At 44.0% G+C, this 11,869-nt stretch overlaps 1 protein-coding gene across 1 annotated transcript in view; it reads right to left on the bottom strand.

Moving 5' to 3' along the window:
• LOC135526287 (amyloid beta precursor protein binding family B member 2-like) overlaps positions 1-11,869 on the bottom strand; it is a 79,608-nt gene that overhangs the window by 3,917 nt on the left and 63,822 nt on the right. The window contains exons 9-13 of the mRNA XM_064954536.1: positions 4,973-5,087; positions 3,676-3,751; positions 2,406-2,486; positions 635-772; positions 202-380 (exon numbers count right to left, since the gene is read on the bottom strand). Of these exons, the coding sequence (XP_064810608.1) occupies positions 202-380; positions 635-772; positions 2,406-2,486; positions 3,676-3,751; positions 4,973-5,087 (589 nt within the window). The remainder of the gene's footprint in view (positions 1-201; positions 381-634; positions 773-2,405; positions 2,487-3,675; positions 3,752-4,972; positions 5,088-11,869) is intronic.

Below are 11,869 nucleotides of genomic sequence, written 5' to 3'. Positions count from 1 at the left end.
TAACACTAACTCTAGCTTCATGTCCACGTCTTGGTTCAACCCTAACCGTAGCCTCAACCACAACCTTAAACCAATCACAACCCTAACACTACCTCTAGCTTCATGTCCACTTCCTGGTTCAACCCTAAATGCAAGAACGAGGTAAAGAGGATAAGCAGACAGTATATGTGTACACACAGTAGGTATGAGTAGGAGTCTCACCACGCAAGCAGCCTGCACGGCCTCAGACACACTGCCAGCGTTGGGGTCACACCAGAACACGTGGCACTGGAAGTGCTGGTTCCCAGAGTCCATGACGAAAGCAAAGGTGTGGATGTCCCGGCCCACTCCCATGAAGGACAGGAAACGCACGCGGCACTCCACCAGCACTTCCTCCTCCTCTTCCTGTCCAGGGGACCAATGGTTATAGAATATAGTGAATATTCAGGTAGAAATGAAGACATGTTTTTTGTCATGATGAGGGCAATGGGTCAAAGCAAGAAAAGCTAGGTTGGTTAAGATGAAATCAATATCTACAGTAGGTTTCAGTCCAGACAGATTAGATGCGATCTGTTGTTTCACATGCGGTTGCCAAATGGATAACAAATGCAAATCATGAATGTGGTAAAGTGATTCAGAGATAATCCACAGGTACGGGAAGAAAATCTGCTACTTGCCTTCTCCTTGATGACAGCCACGGTGGCGTCAGCCACACTCAGTATGACAGGGGTCCAGTCCTCTTTTCCTGTGGAGGACACCAGGCTCTCTATAGCCCCGTTGATGATGTCCATACCTGGAGAGAGAGAGGTGGTGAAACCTGAGTTTGTTTTCTAACTCCAGTGGAGTGGCGGTCGGTGCCGTTTAAGATGAGGGGGGACGATTATTTTCATATTCCATTCACCCAGTTCAATATAACATTGATAGATTTAGACTACAACACGATACTCACATTTTCCCTGTACCCATCATGAGGTTGTTACAATTTGGCCTATGAATGAAAGTTAACAACATAGGTGCACAGGTCGATAGAAAATGTTTAAATAATCAGGGTGACAGAGAGTGACTCATTGGATACCGCCTTGCACACTTTTGACTGGATCTAGCTGATATAGGGTGTAATCATTAGTCCAGCAATTGCCAACAAGAGTTTCTATTGGAGAAATTCAGGTATATTTAGCCCCATTTCGTTCCGTTCGCTTCTGTTTAAGAAACGTTTTTAAACAGAATTTGGTGGTAGGAATACACCTCTGATCACATGCAAACACAGTTCACTTTCATAGCAGCCACATACAAACAGCATGATCACTTGCTCGTTGTATTCCTTCTCGCATCAACGCACTCTCCTCCTCTCACCTTTTCCCTTCGCTTGTGGACTTCAGTTCACAACACATCAGCTGTCTGTGACCAGGCAAAAAAACTTTCCAAGCCAAACCTTCACATCATAATTGCTAACAACTACACACAGCCTATATCTTTGTCCCCATATTAGCTAATGTCATAGTTGATATAGCAACTAGAATTAACGTGTTAGTAAACCCGCTACAATCATGCAATGTACAGTCAGAAAACAGTTTAGCAGTTACACCAGTGGGCCCCGGTGGCAATAAATTAATAAAACCAAAAGCTTACTTTGACTTGTAAGGGTTTCTGTGTGGGATAGCAATAGCCAGCAAGCTAACATAGCATCCCTCTCTGTTTGAGCAGGGTGTTTGAGTAGGCTAAACTGGCTAGATGCATTAACTAGCTAAGCAAGTGAAAGTGAAAAAAATTCCTCAAGAAATATAGCTAGCTTTCTCTCTCCCTCTCTCTCTTGTTTCTCTTTCATTTTTGAAGAATTTAATTTGCTCAAAACTGTTCAGCTATTGTCTGTCTCTTTCAGTCAACTACTCACCACATTGTATGCACTGCAGTCTAGCTAGCTATATCTTATTCTTTCAGTACTAGATTCATTATCTGATCCTTTGATTGGGTAGACAACATGTCAGTTCTTGCTGCAAGAGCTCTGATAGGTTGGAGGACATCCTCTGTAAGTTGTCAGAATTGCTGTGTAAGTCTATGGAAGGGGGTGAAAACCAGGAACCTCCTAGGTTTTGTATTGAAGTCAATGTACCCAGAAGAGGACGGAAGCTAGCTGTCCTCCGGCTACACCATGGTGCTACTCTACAAAGTGCTGTTGAAGCTACCGTAGACCTTCATAGCAAAACAGTGTGTTTTAATAAATTATTTGATGACGTGAATATATTTAGTATAGTTTAATCTAAAAATGATAACTGTAATGTTTCACTATTTAGATTTTTTGGTAATCTCCTTGCTCCTTTGAGGAGCCTTCACTGCTCCAGTATGTGTACAGGTGTATGGACCATGATTAACGGAACAATTCAGGTGATTAGGTACGGCTGTATATGTAGCGTCCTTACTTCTCTTACCTATGGGGCGAGACACAGACGTCATCCCCAGGTAGTTCACATTGAACTTCTGCACCAGCTCAGTCTTTGGAACGGGAAACTCTGTGGGAGAATACACACATCAGACACAAAAGACACACACACACACACACACACACACACACACACACACACACACACACACACACACACACACACACACACACACACACACACACACACACACACACACACACACACACACACACACACACACCAAAGGATGTCCAAGCAGACTCAGGCAAAGACATGTCCAAACAGGCTTGTTAGTCTAAAATACAAAAATAAACCGATTCTTGTGTGAATATTTGAATATTTGAGATGCTGTTGCATCTAATTAGGTCATATGAAAAAACAACTGAAGATGGTTATTCATACAAGTGTGCAGAGCTTCAGAGGGGCTGTTTCGATAAACGCTCAGCTCAAAAACAAAATGTATTTACAGCGAAGGGCGGGAAGTCTTCTATCCCTCTGTCCATCCTAACACAGAGAAGAGTCTAAAGACCAACACCCCGGATAAAGGACAGAACAGGAGTTTGTCTACTTCCTATTACACTCTGCCTGAGAGTCGGGGAGAAACAAGGGAATGAAAGGAGGTGAGAGACAGTGGAGGAATCTGATAGTGGAGTGCACAGGCGGTTTGGTCGTGGTAGCGAGTAGCGAGTGAGCGATGTTCGTCCAATGAGCGCTTTGATCTCTCAACAGGGGGTTGCTGAGCGTTAGGGCTGGCTACGACTCAACACTGATTGGCTTTTAATGAGGTGAGCTGCTCCTGTGAGCTCAGAGCCCATCCACGATTTTTACTCCATGCAAGTATTTCCCCGTAGTCAGCAGATCCTGACACAAAAGCTGAAGTTATGGGATGAATTGTTATTTTATTATCTATAATAATTGGTTTAGTACTTTTGGTAATGTGTCATGAGATGTTGTACTGTTGTCAGCATATTTCAGGCTTAAGTGAACCAAGCACAGCTTTTTCATTAACAAGTGTTTGCATTCAGTTCTGGATTCATAAGGGGCCTTTTTTCATTTGCAGTGAAACACTCATGAAATACATACAGAAGTTGAAACAAATCAAGTTATAACGCTCAACTTCAATTCTGTAAACAGATCACGATTAATGAATAGTACCTGTGTGTGTGTGTGTGTGTGTGTGTGTGTGTGTGTGTGTGTGTGTGTGTGTGTGTGTGTGTGTGTGTGTGTGTGTGTGTGTGTGTGTGTGTGTGTGTGTGTGTGTCACCAAGCCCCTTACCCTGGAGAGGAACATCGGAGCCTGTTTGGGATGAGCTGCAGGCAGCAGCCTTCGCACTCTTCCTCTCAGCCATAATCTGGAGGGAGAGAGGAGTGGGGGAGAGAGGGAGAGTCAGACGGGGGAAGAGAGGGGTAAAAGAGGGGGGGATACGATGGTATTGTGAAACAAAGAAATTCAAAGCGTTTAAACTTCAAACTCTGAAATAAGCACAAGGCATTATGTGTTCTTTGAACTAAAATGTAGACATATTTCCTAATGAATGAATCTCTCTCCGTTTCTCTTCTCGATCTCTCCGTGTTCTTATACTGCAGCAGAGCAGCCATGCTCCTTACGGGCGCTGCAATGTGCTGCACTCCCTTCGAGATCGTTGATTAATTGTAGGTGTCATTAATCAAAGTCTATGGTGAGTCTGCAACTCTCTTCTCACAGGGGAACAAACACACACACACGTATGTATGTACACAGGCAGGCAGGCAGGCAGGCAGACACACACACACACACACACACACACACACACACACACACACACACACACACACACACACACACACACACACACACACACACACACACACACACACACACACACACACACACACACACACACACACACACACACAAACACTGCACACCAACAGAGGCTGAGGTCAGTAACTTTTCACACTGCCGTAGGAATTGTTTTAAATAGACAATGTGGAGTGTGGGACTTATTTACTAGCGCACAATGAGTGACTGTTTGGGATTATTCATTTACTTCTGTATGGGACTGCCAGGCCAACAACGTATTGAGTAATAGCTGAGAAACACTGAGACAAGATGTAGAGCTTTTTTCCAAAGTGGGTCACCATCTCTCTTGTCAGAAAGCAGATCACAAACAACCGACAAGGAGACAACCTTTATTTTGCTGAGTGAATTGTCCTTTTCAAGGTCTTGCCTGGTCTAAAGCCTACAGGCCGTCGAAGCTGTCAGTGTCTAGAACAGTGAAACTGGTCTAGTCTCCATGTGCATGATACATTCGTAAGGAACAGGACATTCAGCAGGGACTGGGAATGAGTAGCAACAGTTTCTCCTCTCCTCGCCACGGCGAGCACTTCCTTAACCCTGAGTGGGGTTAAAACACACCCTCCCCTCAGCCTCACAACCAACCGCCCCAGGCCAGATCCAATGGTGATGTTGGTGGCGGGTACACATACTGTAAGCAGGATTGCAAATTTGACCAAAATGAGGTGTGTACTTCTTTCTCCTCCCTCCACTTGAATTTAAAGGACAGAACATGTCTGTGAAAATGCCCACTCACCTTGGAACAGATTTCGTGGAGACTCGTTGCTATGGCTTCTGCAGGGGTATCACATCGAAACACATGGCATTTCAACACCCGCGTGTTTTTGTCTCTCGCCACATAGGCAAAGTCCCTATAGAAGGGATAGAAGATATCGTATGAGACATGAATACGTGTCATATTCACATGTATGTATATGGCAGGTGATTAAATACGTTAGAATAGCATCTGTATATTTTGACATGATGAATGTTGGTGAAAGGCATGGGATAGCATACAGACGTTTCCACTTCTACTACTATGAAATTCAGACACCTTGACTTCTTCCACATTTTGTTAGGTTACAGCCTTATTCAAAAATGGTTTAAATTGTTTCCCCCCCTCATCAATCTACACACAATACCCCTTAATGACAAAGCAAAAACAGGTTTAAAGAATGTATGCAAATGTATATATATATATATATATCACATTTACATAAGTATTCAGACCCTTTACTCAGTACTTTGTTGAAGCCCCTCTGGCAACGATTACAGCCTCGAGTCTTCTTGGGTATGACATTACAACCTTGGCACACCTGTATTTGGGGAGTTTCTCCCATTATTCTCTCCAGATCCTCTCAAGCTCTGTCAGGTTGGATGGGGAGCGTCATCTCTCCAGAGATGTTCGATTGGGTTCAAGTCCAGGCTCTGGATGGGCCACTCAAGGACATTCAGGGACTTGTCCCGAAACCACTCCTGCATTGTCTTCGCTGTGTGCTTAGGGTCGTTGTCCTGTTGGAAGGTGAACCGTTCCCCCAGTCTGATGTCCTGAGCACCCTGGAGCAGGTTTTCATCAAGGATCTCCCTGTACTTTGCTCTGTTCATCTTGCCTCGATCCTGACTAGTCTCCCAGTCCCTGCCGCTGAAATACATCCCTACAGCATGATGTTGCCACCACCATGCTTCACCGTAGGGATGTTGCCAGGTTTCCTTCAGAAGTGACCCTTGACATTCAGGCTAAAGAGTTGAATCTTGGTTTCATCAGACCAGAGAATCTTGTTTCTCATGGTCTGAGAGTCTTTAGGTGCCTTTTGGCAAACTCCAAGAGGGCTGTCGTGCCTTTTAGGCTTCCGTCTGGCCACTCTACCATAAAGGCCTGATTGGTGGAATGCTGCAGAGATGGTTGTCCTTCTGGAAGGTTCTCCCATCTCCACAGAGGAACTCTAGAGCTCTGTCAGAGTGACCATCGGGTACTTGCTCACCTCCCTTACCAAGGCCCTTCTCCCCCGATTTCTCAGTTTGGCCGGGCGGCCAGGTCTAGGATGAGTCTCGGTGGTTCCAAATTTCTTCCATTTAAAAATGATGGAGGCCACTGTCTTCTTGAGGACCTTCAATGCTGCAGAAATGTTTTGGTACCCTTCCTGTTTTGGTACCAATCCTGTCTAGGAGCTCTTGGGACAATTCCTTCGATCTAATGGCTTGGTTTTTGCTCTGACATAAACTGTCAGCTGTGGAACCTTATATAGACAGATGTGTGCCTTTCCAAATCATGTCCAATCAATTTAATTTACCACAGGTGGACTCCAATCAAGTTGTAGAAACATCTCAAGGATGATCAATGGAAACAGGATGCACCAGAGCTCAATTTCGAGTCTCATAGCAAAGGGTCTGAATACTTAAGTAAATAAGGTATTTCTGTTTTTTTTGTAAATTTGTAAAAACCTGTTTTCACTTTGTCATTATTGGGTATTGTGTGTAGATTGCTGAAGATTTGTATTTATTTAATCAATTTTAGAATAGGGCTGTAACGTAACAAAATGTGGAAAAAGTCAAGGGGTCTGAATACTTTCAGACACGCAATGTATGGTACATTACCCTGACATGCAATGTATGGTACATTACCCTGACATGCAATGTATGGTACATTGCCCTGACATGCAATGTATGGTACAATACCCTGACATGCAATGTATGGTACATTACCCAGACATGCAATGTATGGTACATTACTCTGACATGCAATGTATGGTTGAACTATAAAAATAAGCTACTTTGTTCACTTGTTTCCACAGATGACAGATGATGAGTGCTTCCCTATCGTCAGTGAACAGATATTATCATACTTTATTATCATTCACTGCCTTAAGAAGAAGTGTCTTCTCAGTGGTGGGCGCACACACACACACACACACACACACACACACACACACACACACACACACACACACACACACACACACACACACACACACACACACACACACACACACACACACACACACACACACACACACACACACACACACACACACACACACACACACACACACACACACACACACACACACACACACACACGTGTCCCATTGCCTAAGGGTAAAGGGAATGCCATGCTGAGATCTTCAGACAGTTGCCACATGCCAGAGAGGAGGCAGTGACACCCAGTGAGAGAGGGAGATAGAAAATAGAAAGACAGAAAGAGAGAGAGAGAGAGAGAGAGAGAGAGAGAGAGAGAGAGAGAGAGAGAGAGAGAGAGAGAGAGAGAGAGAGAGAGAGAGAGAAGGAAAAAACAGAGACACGTGTGGGGATGGGGGGATTGAGTAACACAATATACTGATAGTGGGATGGGGATGAAATACAACACCTGTCATCCACACATCATGTACACACACACCATCAACAGAGAATCATCCCAGAGTATAGTGCAGAGTGGGAATCCAAGAAACCATGGACAAAGTGATAAAGAAATAATGTCAGATGACGGAGAGAGTGCTGGGGAGTGGAACCATGCTGAGGGGCCGTGCAGGGGAGCCGTGCAGAGCCACAGGTGCAGCTGTGAATCAAAACACACACACACCTAGGGACACTCAGCGTTTATCACAGTGGTCAACTCTGATTACGAGTCCATTACCAGCCCCGTCTCCCTGCTTAATTGTGTCCTCACACACTTTGGGTCAATAATACTCGGTTCCTGTCCAGCGTAGAGAATTGTGTGCGTTTTGACTGCGTGTGTGTGTACATTTAGAGCTCGATTCAATCCACATCGCGGAAGTTCAGCTTTCCAGCATATTGAAAGTTAAAGGCAATGTTCCCGCTTTAGCGTTGACTTCATACACGGTAAACGCTGTGTATGTCGGCTCAATCGGAATTTACCTTTAAAATTCTACCGCCGAATCTGTACCGCTTCTGCGCTACCAGACTGAGTAGAGGCCTTAAGCATTCTGTCACACAAGCTGCAGAGTACAGTGGCCCTGCGTCTATATTTACAAACGTCTCATATATCGCGTTTAACGTCTTTTGAGAGCAGAAACAGAAACACAGATGCAGCATCGAGATAAAAACGGCCCGTGGCGACTCTGTGCGTGAGCACAAGTGTGTAGTGCTGTGTTAAAGCTAAAGAGCAGAGCTCACTCCCAGGCTTTCTGCTGTCTGTCTGTCTGTCTGTCTGTCTGTCTGTCTGTCTGTCTGTCTGTCTGTCTGTCTGTCACTCCCCAGACAGCTGAAGAGGCGTGTGACTGCGGGTAAAATGGAGGACTTGACACAATGGTTAAAAGAAAAGACAAAAGGCAATACGTGGAGCACACAGCAACCATTTACCTTTCCCTGGGTCCAGGGAAGCAGAGGGAAGGAGAGAGGGAGAGAGCGGGAGGAGAGAGAGAGGGGGAAAAATGAAAGAAAGAAAGAATAAAGAATGTGAAAGACATTGTTATTACATTAAATATTCTGGGGTGATCACAGAGGATGCTCTTTGGTCCCAATCAGAAGGTGTCTCCATACCCTGAGCCGTGTTTGTGTGTGTGTGTGTGTGCGTTTGTGTGTGTGTGTGTGTACTGTATGTGTGTGTAGAAGCTTCACATCTGTATACTTTTCATTTCAGCGGCAGAGCTTAGCATTCCCGCTCCATTATGACACATCACACCTCTGCTGTTTGACATGCCGACACACACACACACAACACAACACACACGCTAAACCTGGCGTTATATGCAACCGAACGCTTGCTTCGCTCTCATCCCCTCTCCCTCTCCGCCTCTCCCTCTCTCTCTCAAATTCACTCGTTTCACCTCATTTCCCTCTACCTTTCCCCCTCTTTTTTCTCTTTCATCCTCCGTTCATCCATTACCCTTTTAATCTTCCTTCCATCACTCTACTTTCACTTCTCTCTTTCTCTCCTACCCCCTACATTTTTAATAATTGTGTTTTTGTATTTTTTTGTGTGTGTTTTCTATGCTCTCGCTCTGATTGAAGTATTTGTGTCTGTAATGTTTAATGTGTACTTGCAGCTTGTCTTGACCTGCAGGGCTCGTTTGCAAATGAGACCCTGGTCTTAATTGGACTGCTTAAATAAATCAATCTCCTGGCTTTCATGATCCACTTCTCATTGAACACAGCAGCAGCGAGAGAGAGAAAGCAAGGCAGTATTGGTGGAGACCAGAGAAAGCTAGGCAGCATTGGTGGAGACCAGAGAAAGCTAGGCAGTATTGGTGGAGACCAGAGAAAGCTACAATAGTGGAAAAAGTACCAAATTGCAGTGGTGTACTATTTAAGTCTTTCTTTGGGGTATCTGTACTTTACTATATATATTTTTGACAACTTTTACTTTTACTCCACTACATTCCTAAAGAGAATAATGTACTTTTTTACTCCATACATTTTCCCTGTTGGAATCGGCTCAATTTTGATCATTGAGATAGTAAATGAATGATAGGAAAGGAAAGAGACAGGGTTATGTTAGAAGTTAATGGTTCTCTGAAAAAAACAAACAATGGACATCTATGTATTCGATGAAAGAGGGGTTGAGGTCAGGAGGTGAGGACAGATACTCTTAAGGCAGTAATACAGGTTTGTTATCTTGTTACCCTCTTTATTAGCTTCCTGTAGAGCCATAAACTGTAAGGATTGGAGAAGGAGGAGTGTTTTAAGTAGGATAAATATAACTGTGAAGTGAGAAATGTTTTGCTGTCTGTTTAGAGCTGTACAGAACCTTTGGGAAGAATTCAACTTGGTTAAAGCTTCTCTGGTGTCCGTGTGTTATTTGCTCTGAAAAATAAGAACCTAACACACCCAAAAGTACTCGTTACATTTCGATAAGTGGAGACCAGAGACAGCTAGGTCGTATTACTAGAGACCAGAGAGAGCTAGATGGTATTACTGGAGACCAGAGAGAGCTAGATGGTATTAGTAGAGACCAGAGAGAGTTAGGCAGTATTAGTAGAGACCAGAGAGAGCTAGGCAGTATCAGTAGAGACCAGAGAGAGCTAGGCAGTATTAGTAGAGACCAGAGTGAGCTAGGCAGTATTAGTAGAGACCAGAGAGATTTAGGCAGTATTACTAGAGAACAGAGAGAGCTAGGTAGTATTAGTAGAGACCAGAGAGAGCTAGGTAGTATTAGAAGAGACCAGTGAGAGCTAGGTAGTATTAGTAGAGACCAGAAAGAGAGGCAGCATTAGTAGAGCAACAGCTGTTCCCTGGTTCATACGGGTGTACAGAGCGACATCCCTACTGCTGTTTCTACCACATCTCCTCACTGCAGGTGGCCAACCCGTTCTCACACACACACGCACGCACGCACGCACGCACGCACACACACACACACACACACACACACACACACACACACACACACACACACACACACACACACACACACACACACACACACACACACACACACACACACACACACAAAAGGCAGGCAGCACGGGTGCACACACAAAACTCCATTTAATGTGCTAAAGTGTTGAGCCTACACAGTTGTGAAACCCCATTATAGTTAACCAATACACCTGACAGAAGCGCAACCATTTCCCAGTTAGAGAGAGGTGGTTTTATCCCTCCCCAGTCAGTCACTATCACATTAAGGATCAGTTAGCTGTGAACCCCAGTGTCACGCAGCCATCAGAGAGAGAGAGGCATTCAGGTAATGGAGATCTCACTGGCTCCCCTCGCTGCAATGATGGAATGGGTTGGACTGGAGGAACTAGGGGGAACTAGGAAGGAACTAGGGAGGAACCAGGGAGGAACTAGGGAGGAACCAGGGAAGAACTAGGGGGGAACCAGGGAGGAACCAGGGGAGAGGAGGAAGAGGGATGGAAAAGAGCTCGGTGAATATGGGCAAAAATTAATATTGCAACAAATTGTCTAAATGTATGCGATAATGATAAATACTACTACTACTACTACTAATACTACTAGTTTGATGGTTGTAGCCATCAGTTGTCCCATTAAATATACCTTGATTCTCATTTGACTGCTTTCAATCTGGTGTGACTCTGGTTTGATTCAGGTTGACCCCAGTTTCACACCAACTATGGTCTAGTTTTAGTGAACGGACGAGCACTGTAATCTAGCAACAAGAGTGAAAGCCAACCATGTGAATAAATCATTTGTCTCTAAATTAGTTATTAGACCCTTTTAACACACTCCCAATCATGTCCTTTATACTCAGCATAAAGAGAATACTAAAACACTGTGGAGCTATATGGGTGAGAGGGTGGAAGAAAAGGTTTTCTCTCCAACAATATTATCAGTAAAGTTACAACACAGTGTGTCTCCACACAAACTGGAATACCTTATTGCATTCTGCTGACGTGTTCTCCAACCTACATCTATTGATTCGGTTGATCTGTTCTATTGATATCTCGAACAGTGATTCCCAACTGGTGGGTCGTGACCCAAATTTCGGTCGAGGGAGTTTTTGAATGGGTTTCGAGTAATAATTTAAAAAAAGATTTGTATTATTAAAAAAAATAAAAATATTCCAGTCTGAACTTAAACGAATAAAACTATGGAGAAAGTGTGTAGAAATGATAATGAACCTATATATGTTGTTAATAATTTAATAATCACAGCATTTTCAATGTAGCATGATTGGCTGCGCTATTGAAAGGATTTGGTTGATGTTGTGGTCCCAAACCAGATAGTTTAACATTCT

This window comes from Oncorhynchus masou, chromosome 32 (assembly GCF_036934945.1).
Source record: "Oncorhynchus masou masou isolate Uvic2021 chromosome 32, UVic_Omas_1.1, whole genome shotgun sequence".
In the NCBI taxonomy this organism is placed as follows: domain Eukaryota; kingdom Metazoa; phylum Chordata; class Actinopteri; order Salmoniformes; family Salmonidae; genus Oncorhynchus; species Oncorhynchus masou.
The sequence above is the reverse complement of the archived record's forward strand: the minus strand, read 5'-3'. Positions and strand labels throughout refer to the sequence as shown.